General features: G+C 37.7%; 1 protein-coding gene across 1 annotated transcript in view; it reads right to left on the reverse strand.

The window, feature by feature from the left end:
- Positions 1 to 19,871, reverse strand: part of sash1a (SAM and SH3 domain containing 1a) — a 321,640-nt gene that overhangs the window by 43,171 nt on the left and 258,598 nt on the right. The window contains 1 exon segment of the mRNA XM_055186831.2: positions 11,090 to 11,218. Within this exon segment, the coding sequence (XP_055042806.2) occupies positions 11,090 to 11,218 (129 nt within the window).

The following is a 19,871-nucleotide window of genomic DNA, read 5'->3' on the forward strand; positions in this document are numbered from 1 at the left end:
AGGTTCTGCAGACACAAGAAGAGATACAACAGTATAGCTTAAGGGGTTGTGCACACCAAAACTTTTAAGCCCGCTGCCAAAGAGTTGAAAAATTTTCAACTTTGGATGAAAAGCTCCGCTCGTCAATGTCAGTTCTCAAGCGGCCGTCCAATCACAGTGGAGGAGGGGCGGGACAAGTATCACAGCAACCAACTGTCTCAGCTGACGTATCAGAGCTACTAAAGCACTTAGCTGAAGAAAGCTGGCACTCAGCTGAAAAACAGCTGGCATTCGTCGTTGTCCAGGCGTTTTCAGCCGCGTTTAAAAGTTTTGGTGTGCACGACCCCTAAGACAGATATGCCGTCGACTTTTTGAACGACTATTATGTACTATAGGCGGTCACTGCCTGCGAGATACCTGACAATTCTCCAAGTCCCATGTAAACGCAGTTGTAGCCAGTTTATTGATTTGCATAAAAACGCATTAATTTTATAATAAGCAGATTTTTGATACTTATCCGCTTATTCTGTGCATGTAAACGCACTCAATGTCATGACCGCAACCTTCTTAAAACTGATCCCATTAATCCAAGCATGGAAAAGCCCAGACACTCTAACAACTACGCTGTTAGTAAATCTGGCCGTAAATCAGAAGTAGAATGTAACTTATCAACTCAAGTCTTACATTCAAATAAAAATAGCATGTAAGCCTGTAAATCAAGATAAACTTGCACTGCACGGTTAACCTCACACTGTAAAAATCTTGCTTTCAAACATTGTTGCTTGTATTTGCACTTGTAAAAATCTTGAAACGACTGGTTTGGTTTGTCCTGGCAGGATGGCACAGTTGAGCAGAGGTTGAGCTGGTTTTTTGCTAAACCTGAAAGATTGTAAAGATTATAAAACACTCTGAACGCATCTGTGGAGGCTGATGGCACCTATGGATAAGTATTCCAAGTAATGTTCTCTATAGCCAGCAAATGACAACTAAACAGATTAGGGATGCACCGAAATGAAAATTCTTGACCAAAACCGAAAAAAGGAAACCAAGGCCGAAAAACCGAAACCCCGAAATAAATTATTATGCCAATTATTAGTACAATTGCATTTTGGCTATCACTGTGTACTAACTTTACTAGGGGTGTGTGACTGATAAAAAAAACTCACAGTTCGGATCACATTACAGTTTTTGAGGCACAGATCAGATTATTTTTCGGATCAGCAAAAAGCAGGTGGGCAAATCTAATTAACAATAAAGAAATTGCAAACATTTACAAAAAAGAACAAAGTTGTACATTAATAAGGTCTGAAATTAGCATTAGGTACAGAAATCTAATTAAATGAATCATAACACAATAAATTAAATATATTATTATTTTTAGAGCTATTTGTCTTTTTGTCATAGGTTGTTTGATCAACATTAATGACACAGCCTTAAGTAGGTTAATCTGACTGTAATCTATACATACACTTGAGACATAAACAAATGTTTTTATAAGAAAAAGAATACTGTGGAGATAATTTTGTTTATATGTGCCCTGTCAATAACAGAGAGATTTTATGTTTGCTTGTTTTTTTTTAACGCGTTTCTCTCATATGTGCACTATTGAGGGCACTTAAACGCGCGCGCACACAGAGACCAACGGTGAATCCCAAACAGCGCAACAGTCGCTCCACATAAAAACATTACGTTGTGTTTCGTTGCTTTATTCGCCAAATGTATGTTAATGGATTACAGTATGAGACACATTAGTGCGACTCTCTCTAAAGTTTACACATCAAGACATGCTTAATCTTTACAGACGCGTGCAAACAGCTCGACCGTGAGTGAAACCTGCTTGAGCACGAAGGAGAGGGGTTGGAGACGACTGATCACCGTGAGTGAAACCCAAGCGCTAGCGCACGGATGGGAGGGGCGCGGTTGACATTAATTTTCGGTTGACATTTTCGGCTGGATTTTTTATTTCGGCCCGAAACCGATAATGAAATTGCACCCCTAAAACAGATGTATTAACTGTAATAACCCTGATGTTTCCTTCACACACAGTCTGTATCATATCTTACATACAGACTAGAAACTAAGACTTCTGCTCTCGCTCCCCACACCACACAACATGCATGTATCGGTGTGAAAGTGTGTTTCAGCAAGTTTTGAAATAGCCCACAACACCAGGGCTTTTGCTGGAAACACCAGTGCGTGCTCATTTTAGAGTCGGTTTAGAGAACACTACACTTGATTTCTGGTAAATCAGATCTGAGAGCCACACGGTGTTCAACAGCACAGATGACTATCCAATCAGTCAAAAATAGTCTGTTCTATTATTACAGCCATGTTTCATCCTTGACTACTTAATAAAACATAAGAAAACATGAAACATATGAAGTGGAAATTGTTTAAATTAAACTAAAACAAGCCAAAAAAATTACACCCCAGAATAAAACAAAATCAACATTTAGTTATGAATGGTCACAGGCATAACCAGACAAAAATACATTAATTTATCTAACCAACCTACCCAAGAAATTGAAAATATATCAGCAAGGTTTGTAAAATACAGTTAACGAAAAGCTTAAAGGGACACAACTTTTTTTGAAAATATGCTAATTTTCCAGCTCCCCCTAGAGTTAAACATTTGAATCTTGTCGTTTTGGAATCCATTCAGCTGATCTCAGTGTTTGGCGCTAGCACTTTTAGCATAGCTTAGCATAATCCATTGAATCTGATTAGACCATTAGCATTGTGTTAAAAAATAACCAAAGTGTTTCTATATTTTTTCTATTTAAAACTTGACTAATCTGTAGTTACTGCCCAAAAATAGTCCCCTTGGTTACTTTCAATAGCAGGGGACTATTTTCGGGCACTGCGTAATATCACTACGCCTGCTGCAGCCATGTTACAGCAGCAAAGTCCTTGATTATTACGCCAGTTTGAGAGTATAGTTCCTAGCATATTTGCCTAGAAAACCGCAACTTTTAATTTTCTGTCGGTCTTAGTACACAATGTAACTACAGAAGAGTCAAGTTTTAAATAGGAAAAATATTGAAACTCTTTGGTCATTTTTTAGGGCGATGGTAATGGTCTAATCAGATTCAATGGATTGTGCTAAGCTATGCTAAAAGTGCTAGCGCCAGACCCGAAGATCAGCTGAATGGATTCCAAAACGGTAAAAATCAAATATTTAACTCTAGGGAAGCTGGAAAATGAGCATATTTACAAAAAAAGAGGAATGTCCCTTTAATGAGGAAAATATCAGTGTCATTAAGCCTAAATAAGATACACTGTGTTTAGATAAAAGAGACCCTTTCAACTACATGGATCTGATCCCACATGGCCTAAGGGTTACTCTGTGTGTAAATGGTTGACAGCGTTGAGGAAGATTTTCAACCAGGTATTACAATTTTAATATTTACATTTCTGTTTCTGCAAGCAAAGCAATTTCTTCTGAGAAAAACACTGTTTTTAGGCCAGGATGTCATGTTTGTGTACACACTTTGGTCTCAATGCCATTCCATCCGTCTGCTTTAACGTTCAGCTGTGTGTTGGTATGTCTGAATGCTAAGTATTAAATCAGAAGTTCTTCTGTAAAGTCCAGTCATCTAGGTTGTACAGACTTGTGGGGCAGGAAACGTGTACACAGACGATGGGTAGGTTAAAGTTTGTTCACAGTTCCCATAGGAAGACGTGCAGGCCAAAGTAAACACACACACAGGTCTGTGTTCTGTATCATCAGCAGCATAGCATCACCAGCTGCCCCATACCCACTGGACACAAGCTCACGCTGGCACACAACTACATGGACAACTGCTGCCAGTGCCATCCAAAATACACAACTCATATAGGAGACACTCTGTGCTGGTGTGCACTCACTGACTCGATACCCACACCGATAATGGGCATGACTGGATTTGGTACTCTGTATGCTGAATAAATAGGCAAATTGTCTGTAAAACAAACAATAATGTTACAATCATGGTTGGTTGATTTATTATATTACTGATGACTTCTTATAAACTTCCACTGTTTTCATACCGGGCTAATCATATTTTCTTTTATGTTTTGAAATTTGGCGGAAAGGTGGGACAGACTGGCTTGTGTTGAGGGAATATTCAAATGAAAGGATAAAAATTAGGGGCTATACACAAATCCAGTTCCCAGTCTATAGGACAGGACACACACAGTCGGACGGGCAGCAGGAAAGGCTATGTGGGTGGATGTTTTTGGCTCTGGGGAAAAGTCTTGGCTCTTATTGCCTAGTCAGGAAAGACTCTGGTTGAAGAGGTGGTGGAGAAAAATGTCCTTAAATAATAAGTCCAACCAAACCTACTGGTCTAACACAAACAGAGCACACATTCACCCCTAAAGTGTGTGGGGTTTTGTGGGCATCACTATTCCGGTATCCTATACACGTTGTTTTTTACAATACAGTTCAGAAGGTCTACCTAGAAATACCAGTCAGATGGTGGAAAAATACAGTTTTTTATGCTTGAGTAAACACTTCCAAAACAGGTTTATTGTGCTTCGAAGTCAAGAAAGAATTGAGCAACAAAGCGAACACGCTCGGCTCGAGTCATCTGGTGTTTGATGTGCGTGCATGTGGGTTCCCTCTGGAATAAAGGTAAGGTTCACTTCCATAATGACCTAGTTTCAGACCAACAGGAATAAAATGAAAATGCCACAACATGCCTTTGATTACACCACATTAACAATGAGCCTGGGACAGAGAGACACATTAAGAGAAACTCAAAAAAACATTAAGCGTCTCTGATCTACTGTATCAAGCATGTTTAAATGCTTTGTAGCTTTTGAAATGAAATAACTTTGTTTCTTAAAAAAAACCTTTCTTTTGTTTATTTATTTATTCTTAGTCTGTCGAAAAAAGCCTACTGTGGATAGGTGTTGAAAATTAACATGTATGCTAAAACAATCTCACAAGAAATGGAGAGTATACATTTTTTATTGGTCAGTGATTATAAAGATATATCCTGGACGAGCCCCCAGTTGTTATTTTCTCCAAGTCTAGACTGAAGAGGACACAACACTGACTTTCCCCAAACAAAGAAATCATAATCATTAAAATAAAAAAAGGGATGTGAAGTAAAGTGACGTTACAAACTGGAGTACAGTGTTTAGTAATATGACGGCAGCTCAGCTGTTTTCAAAAAATAGCATAGCTTTCCCAGAAACAAACTATTTTTTCCAACAAGCAAAGGCGTATTAATGCTACGTATTTTTGCATTGTCACACTTTCTTATATGCAGCCCTACAAGTCACGGAAATAATTTAATGCACTCCCACATGTCATGTTATCTACAACATTACTATTCCTCCTACACAAATGATTATCAAGCTCATAACTGATAACACATATTATCCACAGCCCAGTTGTGTGGCTAACAGAGACTCCCTGTCTAGCAAATCGAATAAAGAAGATAGTCTCTGTATGAACAGCTAAAGAGAGAAACAGTAAAAAAAACATGTTGTAGCAAGTCTAGTTCGTTTTATGTATGAAGGGGCTTATCCATTCAACACAAAGCAAAGATTACTTTTCCTAACTCTTTGTTATCGAATAACTCCTATAAAAGCACAGCGAGGTGAAGTGAAAGAGAAGTGCTAGAGAAAATATGGAAGCCTAAACTGGCACTGTCAGCTCTCTGCTGAGATATCGGGGAAATGAAACAGAAATCAAATCTCAAAACTGACTTGAGGAACGTGAAGGGCATTTGGTAAGATCTCAGGGTAAACCAAAAAATAGAAACAGGGAATAGAAAGCAAGAGAATGCTTTGAATAGCACTTGGAAATTACCTGGGTTGGCTGGCAATAAATGTGGAAACATAGGGGTGAGAATCAGCAGGCTGTACAATATTATATTGATATATTATTGAGAAATGGAGATTGATTTTTAAACAGTATTGTCAGGATTATCATGATTTTAAATACAATATTTTGGAAACACAGGCCAGAACTGACACCGTTCTATACTGTTGGTTTCATTCTGTCTTAGTATGAATAGACCACAACATTCGTGCTTCACTGACAATAGCCTTCAGTGTTGCCTTTGGTTAAAGTTGGTGACCTTTCCCCTCATTTGGGCTGAAAGCCAAGAGCTGAGGGCCTATTGTCAGCTTGGCCCCTAATACAGGGTTACATGCCTTTGGGAGTGAGGTTAGCTGGGTGACAGTGTTTATGGAAATTAGTAAGAGGATAATAAGAGAACAGAGAAGAGAAGGGGAGTACACAGAGTACACCAGGGGACATGACGACATGCAGTACCATTATTTTGACTTTTCTGAGGCACCAGACCTTTTAAAGCTGATGTAGACATCACATTCTTCAAGGCCAAGCTGAAAAAGCCATTAACTAGCTTTTAAACAACCAATCAACACGAAGATAATCACCCGTTACAGTTCCCAAGGATCCGACACATAAGATGGGACAGCAGTCACTCCAGCTCGAATACAATGAGTGCTCACCTTCTCTTTTACACCTACTGTTCTGTCCCAGTGGACATGGCCTAGACACAGTGTCGTGCCAGAACCTAACTGCCAAAAAAACTTTAAAAATGTCACTGTGCTGTGCTTACACCATTATCCCAAATATTACACCCACAATCACCTTTACAATCATCAGCTCAACAACTCTAAACAACCCTTTCCATTAAATAAAGCCATGCTAAACAAATCTCTAGAAAATTCCCACCATTATCCAGATCAGTCATCCCATTAACCAAAGGTCTTTCCAGGCCATTTTCCAAATCACACACGGTCTTCCTACAAGTCCGCACTTTCGTGATGTAATGCCATTTTGACTGTTGGGAAATCTTGCACAAGTATGGGCACAGGAAAAGTGTGTATTAACAAAAAAACTACTTAAGACACATGGGTCACAAACACGGTCTTGTGGACTAGTGGACACATGCATGCGGCGGTCCACGGGACCGCAATTCCAAAAGAAATGCGCCATTTAGGACGCAGCCCCTGTCAGCATCTGCTCCAATATCCCTATTTCCTGTCCAAGACACTGCAGACCAGGAAAACTAAAGACATACAGAGATGACCCACTTGGCCCACTTGACTTCCTCTAGACTCATTATCCTCAGACCAGAGCCTCTGTTGACAGGCAACACCCTCTGTTCTGGATTTCTCAAAACATCCTTTAATAAAAAGTCATTGTAATCATTGTAAGCGATCCCTCTGCATAGTCTTTATCTTGTACATTAGTTAGCTGCACAAGCTGTTATCTTAACTTTCTGGTAATTAAAGAAGAATTCCTTTAAGGGAGTCAACAGAGGTAGTAAAAATAAACTTGAACTGCAACAATTTAAACACACGCAAGAGTGTGATTTAGCCATAGGCTGTATCTAATGGTATTCAATACCATATGTATGAGCAGTTTTATATACAAGTTGGCGTTAAGTAACTTAAATTATAGACAAAACAGGGCCAGTTTTTTTACTCTTGTAATTAAAATAGTTCCAAAACAAAGCAGGTTTAAGCTCTGTAAATGTGACTCTGCTATACTGTGATGAAGCATTCCAAAAGTGCCGATACTAGGATAACATCCGCAAACAGATTAGATTATGGATAAAAAACACGCTAATTAATAAATGAAAAAGATGCTCACTGAGATAATACTGGCACACATAAAAAAGGTACAAAGGTGTTACTGGGACGGTAGTCTCGCGTAACCAGATCTTCAATAATGAAGGTATCGAGCTGTTTGACCGACATATCAAACAACAAATCACAATTTGTTTCATCTAGCATCACATTTCGGACTCCCCACAATAACACGCCGGCTGGCAACAAGTCAGTTATTGAAATAACCAGCCGCAACCGAATAGCATACAATAAACAACATTACTCACCATAGAACAATGTTGTGCACTTCATCAACAGGCACATCAATGAGACGTTCCCGTTAAACATTTGTTTGAAGAATATCTCTCCACTTCTTAACACCTACATGCAAATTAGGAGAACCAAACTTTTTGACTCCGATAACTGCCTCAAGCAAAACTCTTGGACGTCTTTTAGAAAGTCTATGCCGCAAACTTTGCATATTTTTGAGAATCCAATGTTTAGCTGATCATGATACCTGGTCATTATTATCCACGTGAACACGACTGATTCTCCTCCCCAATGGAACGTCAGAGCTTTGTTTTCCAGGGAACGAAACTAATCGCGACACTTGCGTCTCCTGGAAATCCGGTTTATTTCAACCAATCAAAAGACGACTTCGATAATCCCACAGGGTTTACAGGAAAGTCTACGATAAACATCAGACGTTTAGCCAACATTTTGTGGGCGTGGCGTCTGAGACTACTGGGACGGTACCAGTATGTACGTCTAAAATAACACTGTGCACCTTAGAGGTACAAATATGCACCTTTTCGGTACAAAAGTGTACTTATTGAAAAGGTACTGCCCTAGTGACAGCTTTTATACTTTCATGTATCTTTTTGTCTAAAAGTGCATTTTGCAAAAATCCCCCATTAAGTTGAATTGTGACTCTATAAACACAGCTGAGTCACAGAGTTGATTTAGGTGGGACCGTACAGTGGGCCGTCATGCTGTGCTCAGCCCTGTATTAAAATGATTTACAGAGACGGGTGTGGAGTCGCACACTAAAAACATGCAGTCAGACCAAAAAAGGTTTTATTTTACATATACAATGTGAAAAAAGTAAAAAAGGTGCACAGGGTTTTAAAAAAGATCTAAGAGCAGACGTTTCAATCCATCTTTTCTCCTTCTGTTTCACGCACCTAAAAACAGATCTGTTCTTCTTTCCTTTTTGGAGCGCATATGAACTTCCAGTTTTGGGTAAACTATTTATTTCTGATTTGGTATAACGATACTGAAACAGGGGACAAAAATGTGATGCAATCTAGGGGAATCCATCACATGGTTTTACAGATTTTAGGTTTTTATACCATATGAAAGCTGGATTCAAGCCCTTTCCAAATCTGTTTTGTTTCTTTCATAGCTAAAGTAATACAAAAGTTATGGTTATCACTGTTGGTTAATCGCTGTGATTATCAGGAATGGAATTTTGAGAAAAACAGGTTTAAAGAGAGACAATGAAAATGTAAGCACAACAATCAAGTATTACAAGTAAAAGTCACTTTACAGTGGTAAAACACTTAAAATAGTCAATTTGACCCCATAAAACACACAACATTTGAACAAACATTTATCATGTTATTATATTATTTGAACCACATTTATTCACTTTTATTGCATTTTACTTTGTAGCTTAAATTTAAATAGCAAGCATACCGCAGGGGACAATAGCATGGCTACCTTCATAATCCTAAAATAATCCATTATAACATAGTTTAGGGCAACGACATCACCAGGATTGATCAGACTGACGCGATCATGTTTATCATTTAGTCCTTCAAGAAAAACAGAGTTTTTTGTGATTGTTGCGGGCAAAAGTCCTTGATCTCGCAGTTTTTAAAAAAAAAATGCGATGGAATATGCAGGATATTTATGAAATTTTATTCAATGAAATTGCAGGAACTTGCAAAAACTGCGTAAACTTGCAAAAACTGTTTGCAGCTTTTCATTGATGTTCACGTTGCGTAATTACGTCACTTCCTAAAATTCCCATGACAACAGGGCACATGGTTGGCATGTGTGAAGTAAATGCAACATTTTTCAACTTTTTGCTAATATATATATATATATAATATGCTGCGAAAATGCAGCATATTTAAAATATGCTGCCCTTGCATAATCTTTAGCAGATTATGCGTCGAATTATGCGATCGCATAATTGTGATTTTCTGGAGGGACTGATCATTAAAGTGAGCAGCTACTTATTTAGACTTGTTGTTCTCATGTGCTCTGCGATCTTGTGATACCTTTGTAATAAAAAACTGCCATTGTCTATACAGGATTGGTGGGAGGTGTGCATTGATACACCTTCAATCTACATGTTATGTGGTTTATTTTGATAGGTGAACTGTTAAGTGAGGAAAAGTAATGGACGGCTGTGTTGCACCTCCTCCGGTTCAGGCGAATACTATTGAATTAAAAATGCAGTCTTTTCAGATTGTCATTGCAAATTACTTTAAATAACGTTTTTTCTGCACAAAACAAATGAATTTTGCTTAGATATATTCAGAGATAATAGACAAGATAATAATTTAACGAAACCCAAATTTTATTTTTTATTTTTCTGAAAACGTTCAGCGCGACATCCGACGGGTTTTCCCAGAACGCATCACAAATATCTGTATCTTCTGTTGAACAAGACCAAAACAATCGTAAACAATAACGTACCTACTGTTACCCAAACACAGAGATTGATTGGTTCCTGTCTGGGCCCAGTACCACAGCTGAGCATGACTTTCCGAATGTTTTCTTTCATGCTCTCTAAATCCACTCATTGGACTCTGCCAAGCCCAGCTGCATGTTATAATGAGCCCGGTGGTTTCTTAGCAACCTTGGGTGGCCCACTACCCTACATCCCTGAGAACACAGACGCTTTGAGATGCAGAAGAGAAACACAGAGCACTGACAGAACCGTGGACAATCCAAACACGTATGGAGAGAGGCTATAGGGTCAACACATTTGTCTTCATTTTTGTAATGGATTAAGACAACCGTTTCCCTCTCTTAGCTCATAGGTCTACAATGGCCATTCTGTACAATGAAGTGATGAAAAAAATACAAGAATTTTGTGATTAGCTGTGCTTGTGGTTCATTATCCTTGGAACAGAAACAACTGCTCTGTTTTATGACTAAAACAATGCAATAGCAGCTGATTAAACAGTGTTAATCACTTTATTTATTTATACTGAATGAGCTGATTCAAGAATTTTCTTCATAAATAAGATTCCTTAAAGAATATAAACAAAATGCTACTTGAAAAAACACTGCAGAATTCTACCTGACCTGAAAATTATGTGTTAACTGCGCTGATGACTGCCAGATTAACTCATCTGACTTCAGAAGCACAGACGGCAAACATGCAAAGATCAATCAAATTCATGGTGAAAGCATGTGGTGAAAATTGGGGATTGAGTTATAAAATCATAGAAAGCAAACAGACCCACAGCTGTAGAAAAGCAGGTATTTGTAAAGCAAACTTTACTGAACTTACCATGTCTATCTCTTGAGACACTTGCCGCTTTCGTAGTTCCTCCATCCGATCGCTGACGTCGCTGAAGTATGTGTTGTAGTACTCCGAGTACTCCTGTGCCAGGTCATCGATATTACCCAGAGAGCCGTCCTAAACAAACAGAGATTTGAGTGAGTACAACCTTTTAAACATCTGAGAATGAGACAGGATAGTAGGAATGTTCTGTAATGTATATCAAATAATTTCTCATTAGCACAATTTTCTTCCCTATTTACAGTCTTAAATACATTCACACAAGTAAAGCTGTAGAAGCGCTTCATTAAAAATCTGTCACTGGCACGCGATTTTAATTAGGGTCGCAAGAGCGGCGCCAGCCAAAAACGATTTAATACAATCATGCGCACCCACAAAAGAGCATGCAGCATGCATCTGCTGCCACAAGAGCCAAACTTTAGCTGAACTAAACATCTACCCTTCACATTCCATCCTCACATACTTTAACACACTGATCATGAGACCACAACATTTTTGTGAATTTCTAGACCACACTGTTTTAAATTATCACTTTTAAGTCAAGTTGTGTTTAGTGTTTGATTGAGATGGGATCTTGCGCAATGTTGAGTGTTTTCTTTTGCAACACACAAACACTTACAGTGACCCGCACTATGACTTTCTCTGACCTTTGCAGCTGTCTTGTTGTAAGTGCACACATTCAACTGTGGTGCTGCCTGGCTCTGACTTCAGCGCAAGTGTGTATGGGTGGGTGTAACCTATTTTTCAACAAGCATGTGACATAGACGTAACAGCATATGACATAAGACTGCTGCAAAAGAAGCCATAAAGACACAACAATTCTGAAGAATGGGTGTCTTTCAATTTCTTAAGAAAAGAAAAAAACTAGCAATTGCAGGTGTCAGCTTCTTGTAACTTCAACATAAAGTTTTAGAGTAAGACAATGTTCTGCTCTTTTCTTGGGCTGGATCTGTGCTGGTGCTACTAGATGCCCTTTAAAGTCTTGTTGAATGAAAAGTCAAAGACAAAGGCATTCTTCCCGTGCAGGACCATGCTGACAAACACACATATCCTGTCATTGTATATATGGGCCAGGGTCTATTACACAAACACACACACTGGTAAATGTCTTTTGTATAGACATGCACTTATGGAATTAGCATTATGGATAAGAAAAAAAACACTTTAGATTTTAAGTATAACTTCTTTAGTACCGCACCATGTTGGAGCTATAGGGTAAGTTTCCCAGACAGGGATTAGACTAGTCCTAAAAAATGTAAGAGGTGTCCAAACTGAAAACAACTTGTACTGAAATATCTTAAAATACATCAGTGCCCTTTGTTTTGCCTCAAAATGCACACAAGCAATGTTTTTAGTAAGACATGTTTGTTAAAACTAGTTATATTTTCTAATTAAACTAAGTTCTAGTCCTGGCTTAAGCTAATCCCTGTCTGGTAAACCACCCCATAGAGTTTGTGCTTTTGTGCAGGGCTCCAGACTAACTTTTTTCACTAGGAGCACAGTGGCCCCAACTGAAAATTTTAGGGGCACAACCAAAAAATTTAGGGGCACAAACCGTAAATCTACATGCTAACCAAATAATTACATTTCTACAAATTTCCACTGTATTACTAATAAATACTTTGATGATAGATACAGAAAGTACAATGTGCTGTTTCAAATTCAGTGTCACATCACAAAAAAAAGGTCAAATTTACTGGTCGCACATGTGCCACTGGATGTAAAATTCAGTGGCACACTCTCAAATTTTGGTGGCAGTCTGGAGCCCTGTTACGGATTAAACAAATCACATTTAAAACAAAATAAAAAAGTAGTGACACCTGTGCATTGCATAGAAAAACTATTTAAAAGTCATAAATTATGTTTATTAAAAAACAAAACAGGATTTAAAAGTGTTTCATAATATTTCTCTGTCGATTTGTTCTAGCGAAACTCCAAACAGATGATCTCAGAGTACTGAGACTCCCGATGGTACGCTCCTCTTTCTGAGAAATTCCAGCTTTGGCATTCCAATCTGCCGGCCTGCAGGATAACTCCAGCTATTCGGCAAAACATGATCTGAATGTTTGAGGTTCATATGGTTGGATGTGCAATTAAATTGCTTCCAATCAATCATGTGAAAAATGTCACATGAAATGCGAGGGCTACAATAAAAGCGTCGCTTGTCTTCCTTACTTTACAATCATTTATAAGAGAGGTGGCAAAGAACAGCTCGGGCATGACAAAATGAAAACTTTCCGAAATTCTACTAAGCCACATGCTTCATTCCTTAGCTATTAGACAGGCTTGTAGAAATACACAGACGCTATATTTCTATCCAAAGTTGCGTATTAAACTTGTGCGCATAATTGCAATATCACATTAAACATAACATTTTAAATAATGCTATGTTTCCATCCAGTGAGCAGAACAGAGCAAAATCATCAATTGATTGTCACTGATAAACTGGCGTTTATATATATGAAAAGTGTAAAGCCACTGTATTTAACCATTTTGTGTATAATCACCTCAGAGCACGCAGATGAAACTATACATTTGTTATTTACTTTCGGATGTGGATTCACTGAAAAAAAGATTCATTCCATTTACACAATTTTTTTAAGGTAAATGGTAGCACTAGCAATCAATTTATTTAAGCTAAATTTAAACCAACGTTTTTGTTTTGTTTTTTTTGTTTATATGTAGCTTTAATAAATTGATTGCAACCACTAACCTTAAAAAAATTTATTAAATTGAATGAATCATTTTTTTCATTGTTTCTGCTGTTTGAGTTGACATTGATGTACTTGATGTAATAGTGATGTGCAGGTCGCTGCAACCCAAAGTCGCACCTGACTAGAAGTCGCAGGACCAGCCAAACTATGAAAAAAGTGCGACTATAGTCCGGGAAAATAAGTTTAAATAAGTTTAATAAGGTCAGTATAAGTGCTAATCTTCATAGTGAAGTACTGCTCTGCTCGTGATGTGTATTAGTTCAGGTCCATCTGTTCAACACATGTCTCATATACTTATCATTCCACACATTCCAGGCCTAGAGTGAGGTAATGCTGCAAGCTTTGACGTTTGAACCAAGTCTGCTGGATCCAGCTGGGCATTCATTTGATTATTGCACTAACTCAAAGCTTATGTCTCGACTATAGAGTGGGTTTGAAATTGGAGATGGGGAACCAATCTTCCGCCCCTTGACTGAATGTTAGTTCACCATGAAGATAAAGAGGAAGACTATTGTTTTGCCGACATGAATCAATAATTAAACTCGTAAACAGCACCACCCTACTGCTGCTGTCCAGTCCAAGAAACTAAACGTATATTTGTAACTGGACTTTAAAGCTAAAACATTCAGTAGACAATATACCTAAACTACAAAAGTGTATTAAGATTTTTATACGCAAAATCAGGTTTGGACCAACATGAGGCTCTGGAATGATACAGATCTGGCTAAAGTATTTCATTAAAGGAATATTCCATTTTCTTAAAAGAAAAATCCAGATAATTTACTCACCACCATGTCATCCAAAATGTTGATGTCTTTCTTTGTTCAGTCCAGAAGAAATTATGTTTTTTGAGGAAAAAATTGCAGGATTTTTCTCATTTTTAAGGACTTTAATGGACACCAACACTTAACACGTGCATAAAAGTGCATATTTCTCATTTTTCTTGTAAAAAATGACAATCGTTTCACTAGAGAAGACCCTTATGTCTCATTTGGGATCGTTTATAGTCCTTTGAAACTCCGTTGAAAAAAACTGTTACGTGTTGAGTTAAGTGTTAACGGTTAAGTGTTGGTGTCCATTAAAGTCCATTAAAATGAGAAAAATCCTGCAAGGTTTTCCTCAAAAAACATAATTTCTTCTCGACTGAACAAAGAAAGACATCAACATTTTGGATGACATGGTGGTGAGTAAATTATCTGGATTTTTCTTTTAAGAAAATGGACTAATCCTTTAAACATTAAATTCACAAACATTGTTAGTATCCTTAAGGCGCTTCAAAAACATTCCCAAAAAGTCAATGCTTTTGAGACTATGAGAACAATCTTGAATAGATGATCCAAAATGGTAAGCGACTGAGATATATAAACCATGCAAAACATCCTCTCTGACATGTTTACAGACTACTTAAAAGATCACTTCAATCAGGTGGAATTGTCTGCGGTGCAGCCAGCCAGCTGTTGTTGAATTATAGCCATAGGCTAATATTATAATAATAATCATCATTATATGGCATTTGTTGACAAAAGGCACGTTCTACAGCCCTGGAGATCAGTCACTTTTTTATTTTTTACCATTACGACATCTAGGATATAATTCAAAAGTACACAACATCTAATAAAACTTCTCTAGAATCTGCAGTAACTTTATAGCATCTCAAAGTATAAGCCACCCAAAACATGGACCCAATTCAATGCGTTCTGTAACAGGTTTCCCAAGAACATTTCAAGTATGGATTGCAATGACTGGAAGAAAGACAGATCACATATTACTTATTATTATGCAACCCAACTTGAACCTTAAACTGTGAAATGAGAGCCAACTGTGTAAAACTATCTGTCCTCACATGAAAAGATGTCCCTTCTGTGAAGTCACAAAGCTTGGATGTCTGCAAATATAACAACAGGAAGCCTTGGCTAGGATGGAGAAATTAAATACTAAAGCAAAGAAGGGAGTTACATAATAAAACACATACGGAGAGGCACCTAGTGAGAAAGGTGAGAACTTTGAAGAAACGATGAGAGGAAATCCACTGAGAGCCTTAGATTCATGCTAATTACCCATCATTGTAATATGCTAAGATCACCTGCTCAGAAACAAACCATTGTGTCTTCAAAGGGTATGATTTAGTTTGCTGATATATTCATACAAACAAGCATTTGTGGCAAATAATCCCTTAAATCCAAAACCATCACTGACTTTAAGTCTTTTTCTAGGTTCTTGTTTAGATAACTAACGGCAGCGTTCTGCAAAGATCAGATCGCATTTCCCCTGCTGGCTCTCATACTGAGAGAGGAAACTTGTTTTTAGGCAAACAAAAAAAAAGTTTCATTCTTGGCTGGTCTAAAACAAAACAGTTTCATTGTGAATTGAGCAAGGCGGGCTGATAAGAACCATTCTTTTCACAGCACTCAAATCAAGGAAAACACATTTCAATCTGAACGCAGTGTTAAGACTAGAAAGAAATCCATTAGCGGTTTAGACATAACATCAAATTGTAACAAATGTGTTGACTCATTACTGAAATTCCTAAGAATGTCTAATAGACGGAATTATGAGAGCATGCTTTGTGTATCTTAAGATAATTTAAGTTTTGGTAGCACCTAAATCAGGCATCTACTCCTGGTGAGCTACTGGTCCTGCAGACTTCAGTTCCAACACACCTGTCTGTAATTATCAAACAACCCTTAACACCTTGATTTCCTGACCCAGCTGTGTTTGATTGGGGTTGCAGCTAAAATCTGAAGGACGGTAGCTCACCAGGAGCAGGGTTGGAGACCCCTGACCTAGATTTAAGGGCGCACTTAAATTAGGGCTAACCCAAACAAACCGTGCACCAGCGATTATGATTATCCTCCTCCCTACTACCCCAGAAGCATGCACTCACACTGTACCTGAGCGATCCGAGCCTGTGCACACTTTCGTCATTAAGATGTGCTGGTTTTGAAGAAAACAGGAAGTGATCTCTTAACACAGGAGCCCATAGTAATGTTAAGTATACAAGTCGTTTGGTGCACGGTGACACACAGCCCTCTCACATGCCTATCATATTGCGTAGTTGATCTGTCACGTGTGCAGCTCAGACATTTATGTAACCCTGCTGTGCACATCAGAAGGTTTTTACCTTAAGGTAGGTAAAGAAGAGCGGTCGCGCAATTGACGTCTTTCTTTTGAACTGCACTAAGTAGGGATGCATATCAATTAATCGCGATTAATCTATAGCAGAATACAAGTTTTTGTTTACATCATATATGTGTGTGTACTGTGTATAATAACTTTGTATAGTTAAATGCACACACATGCATGTATATATTTAAGCAATGTTTACATATGTATATACATTTGTATATTTATGTATAATTTATATTATATATAAATATAAATACTTAGTATATAAATATATTTTTTTCTTAAAATTATACATGCATGTGTGCATATTTATATATACATAATTATTATACACAGTTCACACACATATATGATGTAAACAAAAACCTTTATTCTGCTATAGATTAATCGCGATTAATTGATATGCATCCCTAGCACTAAGTCATGCAGGTTTAAAATGTGAATGCAAGTAGGTGGCATCATAATTTTCAATTTTGGGAGAACTTTTTCTTTAATAATTGCACATAACATAACAAGCGTCACTTTAACAACAATAACAACCCACAAAACATTTAACGTGTTATCATTTTTAAATGGGGAAGACTGCCAAACTGCATTCCCTTCCAATAAATGATCCTAAATGCTAATCCCTATACATGTCCTGACATAACTACAGATAACTACCAAAGACAGAATCCAACTTGTGCGCGTAGAAACCACATCATCTAACTGTCAATAAAACCACAATCTGTTAATTACCTTCTGCCTAAAAGTGAGACACATAAAACAGAACCCTGGGAAATTATTCACAGCCTTCAAAGTAACATGAGGATGTGGGGTTTGTTGACGTAAGTGTCGTAGGAAGGGCAAAAGTGGACATGAGCAGTATTTGAGTCAGACTACAAAGAATATGTAGGGGTGGACAGAAGTTTGTCGGGGGTCTGGTCACACCCTTATGAATGTAGCTTCCTCGGGATATCCACAGAGGAAGGGAAGAGGGCTGACGGAAGCATAAGAATAAGGGAGGAAAGAAGGTGAAGGGGGAGAGTCCTAGAGAGAGGAAAAACGCCTGAGGTGTGCAAGAATGAGTATTACCACAGTTCATCCAAAACCAAGATCTCTAAAGTACTTAAATACTACAGCTATGAAGGCAGCAGGTGTAAACAAAGTTCAAAACATTTCTGATCTGATCAACATATCCAGAGGTAGTCAAAAAAAGCATGTGATGACACCACATTTGTAAACGCTAATCCATCCTGCATGAAGTATATTCAAGAACACAATCCACTATTTTTTCATTTCACAGTAACATTGCATTCTATACACTTAAAATCCAATAACTTATGGTAACGGAGGATTTATTTGAAGTGCATGTAGCTCCAACAGACGAACAGACAAGCCAAGGGGTTTAATTAGGTTTGGGAGGCCTTCGCTGTATAAGGTGAGATCTCTGGTTCACAGCACAGAGGCAGAAAGTCGGTTTCACACCCACCTGATTCAATTTCGGCTACAGAGAGGACAGTGCAGCAGACTGTGAGCAATCTGTCCGTCATGGACTGTATTACATTCACAAGATGTGAGAAATGTGTAAGCTGAAGAAAACTTTGATTCCCACCAGCCCACATCATCTAATACTTCAATAAAAGCGCAAGCATATGTTTCAATGTTGCACATATTGTAAACATGGGATGAGTTAAGTGTTCTTTGATCATTTGCAGTTCACTACATTGTAAGTGTCATTAGCAGTCTGTTGAATCATTTTGAAACTATCCTTAAACCTTTTTACAGATGTGAATTTACCTAAGTGGAACTACTAGATGAGGCAGACGGCATTTAAATGATGGGCAGAGAGGTATTTTCATTATAGATCTATAAATTGGGCATGCACTATAAAGGTGGACCGTTACTTTTAATAATACATCTTAGTAAATGCAGCTCTTTAAGTTCTCTTTTGAAATATTAGCAGCATAATAAATCCAAAAAGCACCAATTTAATTGGCAGAGTACTCATCAACAACAACATTTAATTCTATATTGAGAAATGATTGTAACCAAACCGTTTGTGGACCCCATTTACTTCCATAACAGGAAAAAAGAATACTATGGACGCAAATAGGGTCCACAAATGATAGTGAGTAAATGATGACAGAATTTTAATTTTTAGGTGAACTATCCCTTTAAAAAAGCATGTGCATATAATTATCCATAGACATAGTAAACAGTAAATAAAATAATATGCAATAAAGAATCTGCATGTTAAATGCACTTCACACATCACAAGCAAACCAAACTACCTATTCCTACAACAACTAATCCAGAAAGAAACTATATAGCAAATTCTTTATTCTGTCCCTATGGATGAAGGCGAATGGAAAGAGTTAAAATTTACAGCTTCTAAACATAAAGCAGCTGTTTTACAGCCAAAACACATTGGATTCATTTAAAGTTGCATGTTTCATAAACAATAGCTGTACTTTATTGTTAAGTATTGGGGTGGGGAGTAAATTACAAAGTTATTTTGGCCATTTTTTCTCACACAACTTATTTTACAGAAGTACCAGCTGTTCAAGCAACTGAGTTAAATTATTTATTATCCTGTATGTGTTAATGCCAGATTAACACTGGAGCTATAGTAATACTCTAACTAAAACTAATTTTTCCTCCAGCAACCTGATATCATGAAATACACCAGCTGCAGGACCAGGGGTGTGCACTTAAAATTAAATTAATTACTAATGTGTGTCAGTATGTTTCAGTTTATCATATCTGCATACAATAAGATTCAGTTGAAGTAGGCAATCTGAGAAGGAAATTAAATTAGGATATTATTCTTGACATGAAAGCAACAGATACACACTATTATACAGACATTACTCACACAGTGTGACCATCACAAGGCAAAGCCATTTACACTGGAAATGGATGTAACACCTTAAAGTCTTCCAGCTGGG

This window comes from Misgurnus anguillicaudatus, chromosome 18 (assembly GCF_027580225.2).
Source record: "Misgurnus anguillicaudatus chromosome 18, ASM2758022v2, whole genome shotgun sequence".
Lineage (NCBI taxonomy): Eukaryota > Metazoa > Chordata > Actinopteri > Cypriniformes > Cobitidae > Misgurnus > Misgurnus anguillicaudatus.